The sequence below is a fragment of the Sus scrofa genome, chromosome 2 (genome assembly GCF_054392235.1).
Source record: "Sus scrofa isolate SSC_HxYL_T2T_F1_AM1 chromosome 2, Sscrofa_HxYL_maternal_Yorkshire_Landrace_v2.0, whole genome shotgun sequence".
Lineage (NCBI taxonomy): Eukaryota > Metazoa > Chordata > Mammalia > Artiodactyla > Suidae > Sus > Sus scrofa.
The window spans coordinates 45,349,112-45,363,171 of NC_139384.1; the positions used below are offsets into that span (position 1 = coordinate 45,349,112).

Consider the following 14,060-nt stretch of genomic DNA (forward strand, 5'->3'; position numbering starts at 1 on the left):
AGAGGTGGAACTGTGTTCCTATGTCGTTGCCAGATTTTGCGTGGGGGAGGGGGCGGAGAGGAAAGAGAATGAATGAGTAGGAGCAAGTGGCTGCTGGATTTGTAACACCTTTTGGGAGGCAGCTGCTCCAGAACCGAAATTGAAAGAGAACAGGCAGGCTGGGCTGGGAGCCTCCGCTTCACCTCTGCACACAGCTGGGCCCTCCCTCCCTCCCTGCCTGATCTGAACTGGGGTTTTCATAAGGCTGGGAAGACACAGCATGGAGCTCAAGGAGAGAGCGTCTTCCTCTTTTCCCAGCAAGAACAGGAAAGCAGGTTAGTCCTATACTGGTTTCATAGGGATTCAGTTTGCTGTGATGTATTCCTGATTCATGAAAGCCTAGTAATGATGGAGAGAAAAGGAGTTTTCTGTGGTTTGGTTGGAAGAGCCTGCAGTTAAAAAAAAAAAAAAAAAATCCACAAACAATCCAGTCTGATTGGGAATAAACAGGACAAAAGTGTCATTAACTGCACCTCTCCAATGTCATTTCAAAGGATATTCTGTTGGCAAGCGCAACTGGGGAGGGGACAGCTGTTCTGCCTCCTTCCTTTGTGTTTTCAGTTTTGTGCAGTGTTGTTACATTTCAGCCTGTGGCTCCAGCAACAGTCTGAGATGAACTTCAGTGTTTTAAGATATTACAGCTGGAAGATCCATAAAACATCACCTGGTCCAGTCTTCTCATTTTACATTTGAGGAAACTGACTTATTGAAGAGCTTTAAAAGAAGGATAAAACTGAGTGTTCTCTGGGGTCGAAAGTGTTTCCTGTGAAGTTTTAAGACTTCTCTAGAGTGTGTGTTCCTGGCTTAGCACAGCCGGCTGCGGAGGCTGTTTTTTTCTAGGGCTGCACTTTCTGAACCATGGGGCTTGACCCAGTGAGGGACAGAAGTGTGGCTGACAGAGGGTGCTTATTGATCTTAAACCACTTTGCCTGGTAGGCAAGTTCTTTAAATAGAAGTTTAAACCAGAGGCGGGGTGTTGTGCCTTAACTCAAAGGGAAGAAAATGTGTTCTTGAGCCAGGCTAACAGTTTGTGATTTAGAAAAAGACAAAACAACAGTATTAGAGAGGAGTTTTAAAGCTAGCAAAACAAAAATATAATAGGCACTGAAGGTTGAGCGTCTGCCATAGGCCAGACACATTATCAGCAGTCTTTATAACAATCTTGCAGAGTTGGAATTGTCTCCTCTTTTTGCAGATAAAGAAACCAGCACTCTGAAAGGTCATTAACTCTTTCAAGGTCGTGTACCACCAGTGTGTGGCAGAGCTGGGATTTGAACTCCAGCCTGTATGACTCTGAACAGCCTGGGGTTTATGCCTGATGGCCTCCTGTGGCCTCTCCAGATGGAGAGTCTAACCCCTCATTGGACAAATGAGGAAACTAAGGCCCAGAGAGGTTCAGTATTTGCTCAGAGGTGTGAAACTAGTTGGTGGTAACAGAGCTGGTACTTTGGCTTCTGCTACATTGCTTGTCTGCCAGCTTCCTTTAAAAAAGGGGGTGGGGGAGGGGAGACTGGGTTTGATTTCCTTATTCAGTCAGGGATTTGGCTTTAGTTTTTTCATGGTTATTGAAGTCTTGTGGAGCCAGAATTAAAACTTCCTATTAACCAATTAGCAGTCCTAAATATTAGGGCCCCACGTGGGGACTTGGGGAATAGAGAGGTTTGCAGTGTGGGTTACTGGGTCAGAAGAGGTAATTTATGAAACGAGTTGGCCACCGAGTGGATCTGAAAACACCTGGAGAGCCTAATGAACTATAGAGCTTTTCAAATCATGCCAGAAGACTTTAATCTGTGAAATTCAGTGTGTGGAAAGGACAGACCTCCCTCTTTGCAAGATGTAAGAGCGTTCAGTTCACTCAGTTAATTTTGTGACTCCCTTGAGCCCAGCTGTCTGTGCCAGGCTCAGTCCCTTTTGGCACCTTTGGTCAAGGAGAGCCGGTACTGACTGTCCCTCTGGGTGGTGGGTCTGAGGTTTAGGTGGATTTCAGTGTCTCTCCCTGTTGGGAGTGTGCGTGAGTCAAGTGCGGACAGCGTGGGAGCGGGGAAGGCCCTTTTTTGGTCTGTGCTATGCTTCTCCAGGCTCGTGGAGTCTCCCAGCCTGGCTATAAGATCCTTTATCAGGGCCTTGGGGCTCCTGCCTTTCCCACTCTTTCTGGGGCGTGTATGATAGGTTGGGCTGCTGAAATCAGAAAGTGAGGTGGGTTCCATAGAGCCTCTCCCTGAAGGTGACGTGTGTTTGTGCCTGTTGAGATAAAGGAGTTCAAGTGCCTGCTCCACGGGTATTGCTGTTCTGTGCTGCAGGAAATACATGAGCAATAAGTGAATGACTGCTCCCAGCCCTCTGGGAACTTAGGATCTTAAGGGAGGGGAGGGAGAGGGGAGGAGAGTAAACACCTATGAAATAGTAGAGAGTGATGTGAGAGCATATAATCAGTCATCAAATTGTAGGTTTCACACCAAATAACTCTCCCACTTCTCAAAAGGGAGATACAGGTGATGTTTGTATTATCCTCTTGTGTGTTTTTAATCACTCCGTAATTGCCTCTTGGTTGTTTGTATTCCATTCTTTGATTCTCTCTGTTGAGTGTACTACCTCTTCTTTGCAGGGGTTTATGGGAAGTTGCAGGTGAGGGTAACACATTTGGGAGAGAGCCAAGGGTGAAGTGTCTTGGTTTGTTGATCTGATGCTTCCTTCCCCAGGCGGTAAGAGCAGAGACCACTGCCTTCTGATGACTTAGGACCTTTTAAGTTCTTGTCTCCTTGTCACCCAAGTCCAGACTTCTGTATAATTAGCTAGCCTATTTGGAGGCATGGCCTCACTTTAAAGTGGGAATCTTCTCAGTTTGTTCACATTCATTCAGCAAATACAACAGCCAAAGACTGTTACAGGTTGATAACAGCACTGAAAAGGCAGGTGAGGTCCTTGCTCTTCTGGAATACGCATGTTAGTAGGGAGACGGATGATCTTCAAACACAGACAAAAGCAAGAAAAATAACAATTAGTAATAATTATAATGGGTGATGTGATATGGAGTGACCGGGAGCCTACTTCAATGGGTGGTTGGGAAGGGCTCTGAGATGATGATAATTCTGCTGAGGTCTGAATGACAAGGAACCAGTTTTGAGAGTATGGGAAGAGAGCATCTAGCACAAAGGTTGTTCAGAGCTTGGTGTTCAAGGAGCCGAGGGAAGGCCGGTGTGGCTGGAGTAGGATGAGGAGGAAGGAGAGTGGTCCAGGAAGAGGATGGAGCTAGACAGGGGTCAGATCATCTAGGATCTCGTAAGTCAAGGTAAGGAGCTTCAATTTTACTCTGTGTGATGTGGGGCGTTGTAGGGTTTAAAGGAGGAGCATGCTGTCTTTACATTTTAAAAGATCCGTCTGGTTTTTGGTGAGGGGGACAGGTGGTACAAAGGACAGAGTGGAAGAAGGAAGAGCGGTTGGGAAGCTGTTGTACAATTCTTTCAAGAGATGATTAGGGTGCTGGCTGCAGAGATGTAGAGAAGTGGATGAATTCAGAGTGTGTTTTGTAGATGGAGGCAACAAGACTTGGCTAATACATGGTGTGTGATGGTTAAGGTAAAGGAGTGGAAGATGACTCCAAGGTTGTTGGACAGTGATGCTGTTAATGGACATAGGAAAATCGGGAGGAGGAGTGTCAGGTTTGGTGGGAGTGAGGGGAAGAGACTCATTCTATTTTTGCCTTGTTAAAATTTAGATGTCCGGAGTTCCCGTCGTGGCTCAGGGGTTAACGAATCCGACTAAGAACCATGAGGTTGCGGGTTCAATCCCTGGCCTTGCTCAGTGGGTTAAGGATCCGGCGTTGCCGTGAGCTGTGGTGTAGGTCGCAGACGCAGCTCGGATCCTGTGTTGCTGTGGCTCTGGTGTAGGCCGGCAGCTACAGCTCCGGTTGGACCCCTAGCTTGGGAACCTCCATATGCCGCAGCAGCAGCCCAAGAAATGGCAAAAAGACAAAAAAATAAATAAATAAATAAAATAAAATTTAGATGTCTGTTAGTCATTGCAATAGTCAAGACCCGGGTTCAGCAAACTTTAAGTAAGTACCTTCTATGTGCCAGGCGTTGTGTGATGCCCTTTCATATACGTTCCCTCATTTTTCCTTGCAACAGCCTGTGGGAAGACTATTGTTCTTATTCCCTATTTGCAAGTGGAAGAACTGAGGCTGAGGGACCTGAGGTGACTTCTTCTGGCTTGAACCCAGATAGTCTGACCCCAGGACTCTGGGCTGACTTGTGGCCCAGGGTGGATATTGAAGGAGGCTGGTTAGTACTACTGTGTTAATGGCATTCACTTGGAGAGAGAATGAGGACCATACGTTGGTTCATCAAGCCTGATTTCCAGCTTCTGCAAGAAGGGCCTGTCAGAGTAACACCCGTGTGCAGCGAGCTGTTGCAAATCTTGACACTTAAAATAGTGCAAAGACCACTTCAGGAACATCCTCAGCCCCCTTAGGAAATGCCACATGAACAACAGTGACAATTTGTACTAAATGATCAATTTTGTGAAAATGTTCAGTAAAATAAAACAAAAGTTGCTTAAAAAGTGTTACAGGAAAGTGGAGGTGCCATTTCGACTGTTGGCTGCTACCTCTTTACTCTGGAGGCTGAAGGTGGGGAGGCAGTTTCTTTGCTTTTCAGCTTCGGTTATCAATTTGGGAACCTAAGTAGGAGCATTATTTGGTGACCTAGGACCCTTGGTTTTCTGGAGACACTGGGATTTAGAACAAAGATGGTAAGTGCCTTAACAAGCCTGGAGGCAGTGCTGACTGTGGCTTCAGGTCTGCAGGGAGATTCTGAGAGTATTTGGGGAGCTGCATGGAGGAGCCAGAAGGTCTAGGGTGGAGCTGCTGCCAGGCATACCAATGAGGAGAGCCTTGATGGAATCCCGTTGTGGGCTTTGAGGCCGGACACTTTCCTTACATTTTAAGCTGTTTCTTCTCTTTATAGCATGGGCCAGATAAGAGCTAGTGCTGACAGAGCAGCTCTGTCACACTCAGCATACCAGTACCACCACTGTCAAAAAAAGCAGATTTATCAGGCTGCTCCAACCTCCACTCTTGAACACCATTCGCATTAACTCCAGACTTCTTGCCATGCCAAAAAAATGGCCATGCTAAGTAAATTGGAGCCTTTATGTTTAGCCAACCAGAGTCCCTCCTCACATGATAGTCAAAATCTGTATGAATGGAAGATCAATCTTGTAAAAACATTGCAAGAAAGTGTAGGATCTGTTTACATTTTGACCAGCCCTGTCTGTGGTTGTAGATGGGCTCTTCCTTCTGTGGAGCTCAAGTCAGTCTCCAGTTCTCCCTGGTCCTCATTCTGCTGTCTTATCCAGTCTCCTGTGTTGACTGTTGGACGTTTTTAGGGCCTAACCCAGGCCAGGGGCTTGTGAAAACGTGCTTGTTTATGTGTATGGTTATCCATGGCCTGCCTTTTTTTGTTTTGTTTTGTTTTCTTCTTTTACTCAATGAATTTATTACATTTGTAGTTGTACAATGATCAGCACAATCCAATTTTATAGGATTTCCATCCCACAACCCCAGCACATCCCCCCCCACCCCCAAACTGTCTCCTCTGGAGACCATAAGTTTTTCAAAGTCTGAGTCAGTATCTGTTCTGCAAAGAAGTTCATTCTGTCCTTTTTTCAGATTCCACATGTCAGTGAAAGCATTTGATGTTGCTGTTTCATTGTATGGCTGACTTCATTTAGCATGATAATTTCTAGGTCCATCTATGTTGCTAAAAATGCCGGTATTTCGTTCCTTTTAATGGCTGAGTAATATTCCATTGGGTATACTTACCACATCTTCTTGATCTACTCCTCTGTTGATGGACATTTAGGTTGTTTCCATGTCTTGGCTATTGCAAATAGTGCTGCAGTGAACACTGGAGCACATGTGTCTTTTCGAGTCATGGTTTTCTCTGGATAGATGCCCAGGAGTGGGATTGCTCCATCAAATGGTAGTTCTATTTTTAGTTTTCTGAGGCATCTCCGTACTGTTTTCCACAGTGGTTGCACCAATTTACAATCCCACCAACAGTATAATAGGGTTCCTTTTTCTCCACACCCTCTCCAGCACTTATTGTTTGTAGACTTTTTGATGATGGCCATTCTGGGTGGTGTAAGGTGGTACTTCATAGTGGTTTTGATTTGCATTTCTCTAATAATGAGCGATGTTGAACATCTTTTTATGTGTTTTTTGGACCATGGCCTGCCTTTATGGAGATTGTCCTTTCTTCCCTGCCACCTTCCACCCTGCCCCCTGGTCCTCTCACAGGTGAAACTGAGACTGGGTGCCATTCAACCTGGAGGGGTGCTCCTGGGAGGAAGACCAGGATCTGGGAATAAAGGCTAGTTTGTGTTCTACCTCGTTTGGCAAGTTACTTTCTCGGTAGCCTGAAGAGCAATAGAAGTCCTTGTATGGAGAGAGAGACTTTCTGTGTTCCATTGAAACCAGCCATCTGGCACCCAGCCGGGCTGTCTCCATCATTGCCAGGGAGTAAGGTGGCAATTCAGGTTTAAGAACAGGTATTTCAAGGGATTTGTCTGTGCCTGCTAACTGCATCTTGAGGCAGGGTGATAGGACGTGAGATTCTCTATGGATTTTAGAAAATGGAAAATCAGGAAGTGGAGCAGGCTGGGGGCTTTTGGGCTGAAGGCACAAGGGCAGCAGGTTAAGTCAGAGGACTTTGCATTCTCCAAATGAGTGTGGCGGTCTAACGTTGGATAGGCAACCTTCATTTGGTGAGGGTGACCTGGAGTGGTAGGAAGAGATCGGAAGAGTGGTGGTTGCAGAAGCACAGAAGTTAACTCTTGTGGGCACAACATTTACCCTTTCTGGGCCTTTCGTCACCTGTGGTTTGATGTGACGAAACACAGCCTGCCCTGCTGGGTATATAGGACGATTGAATGAAATAGCCCAAGGACCTAACACTTCTTCCTTTGCTCAAAAAGTACTGAACCAGAAGCTCTGCCATTAGCAAGCTGGGTGAGTTTGATTAGAAATAATCAGATTTGAATTCCTCGCTATTCAGGAAGCATTACTCTGATTGCTTTTCTCAATGTATTGAGTGTTTTTTTTTTTTAATTTAGTGATCCAATAATATCCCATCACCTGAATCTTTGTTTCCTTATATGTAACATGGGAATAAAAATATCTGCACTGAATGTGCAGATGAATGTGACCACATTTAAATCTTTGTGTAAATGCAGGAAATGGTGCTGATGGTGCTGTGGTTGATAGCTATTTTTGACAAAAAGGTAGCATCCATAATAGTAAAGAAAGGTTGGGGAGCTAGCTGCCTCTAGGTCTGATCAAATGACAGCTATATTTTTGTCCACTTTAAAAAAAACTATCCTTCTTCTAATATTAGAATGTAAAACTTGTCTTAGTGCCCACACCTTCCAGCTCAGGATTCATTTGCCCAAGACCCTGTGCTTATTGAGGCTGGTACAAGTTGGGTGTGGGGAGCCCAGGAGATGATGTTAAGGTTGTGCAGTGAATATGAAGTCCTTACTGGATGCCGCTCTAGGCATGTAGAAGATTTGTTCTTTGCCGGTATCTACCAGAGAGTCACCAGGCTGACTTTGTGTTAGGACCAAAGACATTGTTGCCACTCATAAATCTGGCCCTGGGCATAAGGGGAGGGATGTGGGGGAGGGGAGAGGGAGTAGCAATAGATGCTGCTGTTTTTCTGATGCCTTGTCTTTAGGGATTTCTGATCATGGCCAGGAAGCTGCCAGCCCCACAGACTCCGAAGGGAAGGGGACAGCAGGTTATCATGCAGAGAGCATCAAATTTAGAAATAGAAGACCTGGATTCATGTCCCAGTCTGATCACTTATTGACGAAGTTTTCTTGTGCAAGTCACTTAACCTCTGTGAGCTGTTTCCTCATTCATAAAACAGGAGTTGATGGTGTTAATAGCTAAGACGTGGAAGAAGAGACTTTGTAGAGGTGCTAGTGGATAGGAATTATTGTTATTCTCATTATGAGCAGAGCATTTTTTTTTTCCTCCGGGTGGAAGTGACGCGGGCTTAGGTTAGAGTTTGTGTTTTCCAATTCCCTGGTGAATGGAGAAGACTCTAAAAGAACCTAGGTGTAACATGGGGCAAGGATTTCTGAGATGGATATTTAGGGGGCCTGCTTCTCATCCTTATCAAGATGCTCATGCCTTAACTCCCTGTTTTGGAAAGAGCAGCTTGCTGCCTGCTAGATGAGGTCATAGGATTCCGAGGGCTTTGGCTGGAACCAGGAGCTGAGAATTCGGAGACTGGCCGTGTTTGGGAGGGGCGAGACGATGCTGGAGGGGGTGTACAGTCGCAGGGCCAGGGAGCAGCCTGGCCTGTTGGCTCTGCCTGCTTTATGTATGGCTTATTAGGATTCAGCCAGCTCAGACCTTGATGCCAGCTTTCCCCAGACACCAGAGCACAGGGCGCTCTGACCAGGCCCCAGGGCAGAATAAGACCAACTTTGTAGGCCTGGAGATGTTTTCCTTTTTAGTAACTTTTATGCTGTGCTCATTTAAATTTACTAATCTCCGAGTTGAGGCAGGGCTCAATTTGGATATGGATCTAATATCTTAACACTCAAACTGAGATGATGTATTGAGTCTGACAGTAAAAGCATTTTAACCTTCTGTATTTGGAGCCTTAAAAAATGACCATGCCCTTTGATTAATTTTACTTCTGGGACTTTAACCAAAGGAAATCATTTGAGCTGTAGAAAAAGCCTATATATGCAGAGAGATATTTTTTATAAAGGTGGGGGTGGGGTAGGGGAAGCATCTGAAATGTCCAGCATTAGAAGAATGTCGGTCTTTCTAGAATGTAAGCACCATGGGGTAGGGGCTTTTTTGTTCATTCCACATCTCTAGCACCTGAAGCAGTACCTGGCACACAGATGGCCAGTAAACATTTTTTGGACAGTTAAATGAAAAAAAATTTTACATCCGTGTGATAAGACTATTACTCACCTATTTCAAATGAAGAAGTTTTAATGACACAGGAAATTTTTGATGCTACTAGGATATGAAAAAAGCAGGATTGGAGACAGTTTGGGGGGTGGGGAGATGTGCTCGGGTTATGGGATGGAAATCCTGTGAAATTGGATTGTTAGGATCATTATACAACTACAGATGTGATAAATTCATTCGAGTAATAAAAAAATAAAGTAACATAATATTTAAAAATAAATAAATAAAAATAAAATAAAATCCTCAAAAAAAAAAAAAGAAAAAAAAGCAGGATAGATTTTTAATACAGTAAAATCACAAATTTTTTTTTTTCTTTTTTTTAATGGCTGCGCTTGCAGCATATGGAAGTTCCCAGGCTAGGGGTCCAATGGGAGCTACCACTGCTGGCCTATGCCACAGCCACAGCCATGCCAGATCTGAGCCGCATCTTCGACTACCCCACATCCCACAGCAACGCTGGATCCTTAACCCACTGAGTGAGGCCAGGGATCGAACCCACAACCTCATGGTTCCTAGTCAGATTCACTTCCACGGCGCCACAATGGGAACTCCCACAATTTTTTTAAATTTTTTTCAATAGAAGAAGATACACAGGTATTTATCTAGGTGGTGAGATGATGGGTGGCTTTTTTCTTTCTATATTTTCTAAAATTTCTAAAATAACTGATTTTGTGACTGAGAAAAACATTTTGAAATCTTTTTTTTTTTTTTTTCTTTCAAAGAGGCGGTTAGTTTAGTTTATTCGTGGAGCAGAGCAGTAGCCTCTAGAGCCAGCTCCTCCTTCCTTTCAAAGAACCAGGCAGCCTTTATGAATACACAAAACACCTACACACTTCGGTTGTGTCTGTCAACTCGGCGTGGAAGCGGATCCCTCCTCACTTCAAAAGGGTGATAGAAACTGCACAGTGTTGAAATTGTACAGGTCGTATTGCAGAGACATGCCCATACGCTTATATCCCATCACTGAAGTGAAGACATTTTGTAGTAGGGAGAAGAATTTTCAGAAGATAAATTTTTTCTGGGTGGGTGGCTAATTCTTAGAATTCTTTCTCTGGTTCATGGGTTTTGGAAGCTGTTGAAAATGCTGTCTGCTTTCCTTCATTCTTGTTTTCGGCTTATGCCTTCTTAAAGTAACTTTTGGCTGCTCGAGTCAATTTATTGGAGTAAGTACTTCAATTTATTGGACTAAGTCTCTCTAAGATGCACTGTTCCCTTGGAGCCAAGACTTGCCTAAAATTGAAATCTCCACCTCTTAGGTGGGCTTTGGCACCTGAGCTGCAAGTTTGTGGTTTTTAAATGCAGCTGGCTTCTGACAGATGAAGGGCTTCTTGGAGGAAAGGCCCTCGGTCTCACCCCGGGAGGAATCTGTGATGATCGGGGGTCCTCAGACATTACTGAGCTGTTGTTGTGTCTGTGAGCCTTTCCATTCACATGACTTCTCATTCATTATCTCTCTTTCTTTCTTTTTAGCCATAACCAGCAGACCACAGCGTTCAGGCATCCTGTGAGCGGGCAGTTTTCTCCAGAAAATAGTGAATTTATTCTTCAAGAGGAGTAAGTTCCATTTACATAGTCTCCTTTTTCAGGTGGAGCGTGGGGAGCTTAAAGGCATTTGCTCAAAACAAAGCTTGCTGGACTATTTTTGCTCTTGGACAGAGGGGCTTGGAGTGGGTTGTTTGATTCAAGGTGAAACATGAGACTTTTGGTTTTTTACCCTCTAGACGTCTCAGCAGGTAGCTGTGAAAGGGGTTGGTGACATGGGGTTGTGCTACGATGGGTCTTGTCAGAGCCTCTTCATGGCTCCCTTTCGCCTGAATGAACCCTTTCCCCTCAAGCATCATCTAACACTCGAGCTGCGTTCTGAGAGGACCCACTCATCTACTGTGAACATACCCTAAATACAGCCTCAGATGGAGCGGGTCCAGCCTCCCAGGGAAGCCTCCAATGGGAATCCAAAGCCAGGGCTTAGAAAAGAGCAGGGCTGGTGGCACCCATTGTCCCTGAACATTTTGAGTTCTTTCTGCTTGCTTTTCCTAACACGGGAACTTTCTTACCCCTCAGTCCCATTTTAGCAGGGCCTCTGGGGTGCTCAGAGACAGGTTCTACCACCCAGGGATTGTCTGTTTCAAAATGTAAGTACCGCCCACTCAGGATGTGTTCTCCCAAAAATGAAGGCAGGGAAACATGTGCAAGTTTCTGTGTTCCCCTTTGATCATTAGAGACAGTTGTCTGAGAAACTCATGGAGGCACTAGCTTTAAGGGTGGTTTGTTCTCTTTCTTCAAATCATTTTTCTTCTATTCAGCCATCTAGATATGTACAAATATAATCTTTTTTTTTTTTTGGTTTGTTTGTTTTGTCTTTTTGCTATTTCTTTGGGCCACTCCCACGGCATATGGAGGTTCCCAGGCTAGGGGTCGAATCGGAGCTGTAGCCACCGGCCTACACCAGAGCCACAGCAACGCGGGATCCGAGCCACGTCTGCAACCTACACCACAGCTCACGGCAACGCCGGATCGTTAACCCACTGAGCAAGGGCAGGGACCGAACCCGCAACCTCATGGTTCCTAGTCGGATTCGTTAACCGCTGCGCCACGACGGGAACTCCCAAATATAATCTTAATTTATCCATATTTATATTTTTACAGAATTTTCCTCTCTCCATACTTACACTTTTAAATTAATACAGAAAATTTCAAACATATACAAAAGTAGAGAAATAACAGTAATAAATCCTTCACTCATCTTCAGCAGTTTCCCAAACGTGGTGGCTGATTTTATTTCGTCTGTATCCTTCTCCTCACCCCCTGGATTCTTCTTCTTTTCTTTTTTTTTTTCTTTTCTAGGGCCACACCCATGGCACATGGAGGTTCCCAGGCTAGGGGACTAATTGGAGCTGTAGCCGCTGGCCTATGCCACAACCACAGCAACGCAGAATCTGAGCCATGTCTGTGACCTACACCACAGCTCACGGCAACGCCAGATCCTCAACCCACTGAGCAAGGCCAGGGATCGAACCCACAATCTCATGGTTCCTAATCGGATTTGTTAACCACTGAGCCATGATGGGAACTCCTCCCTGTTGTTTTTTTTTTTTTTTTTTTTTTTTTTTTTTTTGTCTTTTTTGTCTTTTTGCTATTTCTTTGGGCCGCTCCCACGGCATATGGAGGTTCCCAGGCTAGGGGTCCAATCGGAGCTGTAGCCACTGGCCTACGCCAGAGCCACAGCAACGCGGGATCCGAGCCGCGTCTGCAACCTGCACCACAGCTCACGGCAACGCCGGACCGTTAACCCACTGAGCAGGGGCAGGGACCGAACCCGCAACCTCATGGTTCCTAGTCGGATTCGTTCACCACTGCGCCACAATGGGAACTCCTCCCTGGTTTGTTTTGAAGCAAATTCCAAATGTATCATTTCACCTCGACAGTGTTTTCAGCTTAGAATCATTATCCTACAGAACTTTTAAGACTAGAAATCTATAATTATGACCACACTGGCATTCCTTGCATGTTTACTCTTTGCTGAGGATTTCATGTGCATATCTCATTTAATACAATAATCCTGAGAGGCAGACCATCATCACCATTTTAGAGACAAAGATACTGAGACCCAAAGAAGTCATGTCACTTGCCTAAGGTGTCCTGGCTAGAAGTAGAAAAGCCAGGATGTCATCCAAGGTTGATCTCTTTAGTCAGGTCCAAGCCTTACCCTAATCAGAAGCTCTTTGCTCAATTATTTGGATGCTTATGGCTCACGGGACATGACAGCCAGACTGTGGGGTTGGGGAGCGGTGTGGGGTCCAACTTTGAAAGCATTAATACTATTAGAGAAAGTGGAAGGTAAATGTTGTCTTGACTCCTATATCAGAAATAATTGCTGTGTGAAGACAAGCCAGAGTGTGGATTCTCTGAATTCCAGCTTGGAATAAGTTTGTTTATAGAATTCTGAAGGTCAGAAGCTCTTGGGAGGTCATTGGGTTTGCCCCCTTCCATAGGCATCCTGGAGACATGGGTGCCTGTCAGTAAAGGCCTAAATGGAGAATCCCTCGGAATACTTAGCTCAAGAAGTTACCAACTTTAATAATGCTTTTGGAGAAATGCACACTCTCCATCACTAAACACCTCTATCACACACATTCCCTTTCCTCATTGTTAACAGAAGACTTTGTTCCCTGAGCACTTCTGAGAAGGTAGCCTCTTTAACCTACCAAAATATCTCTGCAGCTGATTTCAGTTCCATCCACTTGCCAAGGAAAAACTCCTCCTCCTTTTCAAGGGTCACTTTTTCCCTCTAGATCTGATTCCTAGATGTCATAAGAGGTGCTTGCTTGTTTCAGATGATGGGCCCAACTATGTGGCCAGACCCTCCTTGAAGCAGACAAATGTGCTTTAGGCATTGACAGAAAGGAAAGATTCCTATGAATGGATGGGGTGATTCCTGTACTTATTCATTAAATACTTAGAAAGTGCCTAGATGTGTTAGGGGCTATGCCAGACTCTACAGTTAGTGCAGCAAACAAGACAGATTGGTTCTATCCGTGAGGAGCGTACACTTGGCAGGATAGATAATTGAACAAGAGATCACAGATGTGATAAATGTTCAGGATAGAGGGAACGTGGAGTTCAACTGAACTTGATAAAAGAGGGTTCTAACCTGGCTTAGGGATTGTGGAAGGCCCCTCCATCCTGGGAAAGGATGTTGTTTAAATTGAGACCTGGCCAGTCAAGGTGAACAACCTATTCAAAAACCTAGATGTGGGGAGTTCCCGTTGTGGCTCAGCGAAAACAAATCTGACTAGTATCCGTGAGGATGCAGGTTGGATCCCTGGCCTTGTTCAGTGTGTTAAGGATAGGGCGTTGCTGTGAGCTGCAGTGTAGGTCTCAGACACAGCTCGGATGTGGCGTGGCAGTGGCTGTGTAGGCCAGCGGCTACAGCTCTGATCCTACCCCTAGCTTGGAACCTCCATATGCCTCCAGTGCAGCCCTAAAAAGGCAAAAAAACAAAAAACAAAAAACCTAGAGAGGGAGG

At 45.0% G+C, this 14,060-nt stretch overlaps 1 protein-coding gene across 46 annotated transcripts in view; it reads left to right on the forward strand.

Annotated features, from left to right (window-relative positions):
- The window catches only part of PLEKHA7 (pleckstrin homology domain containing A7), a 229,986-nt gene that overhangs the window by 123,165 nt on the left and 92,761 nt on the right, over nt 1-14,060 (forward strand). For 40 of the 46 annotated variants that reach the window (XM_085011837.1, XM_085011839.1, XM_085011844.1 and 37 more), the window contains one exon: nt 10,505-10,588. The exons of the other annotated variants lie outside the window; for them this stretch is intronic. In XM_085011837.1, coding sequence (XP_084867963.1) covers nt 10,505-10,588 — 84 coding nt within the window. The remainder of the gene's footprint in view (nt 1-10,504; nt 10,589-14,060) is intronic. 46 annotated transcript variants of the gene reach the window in all.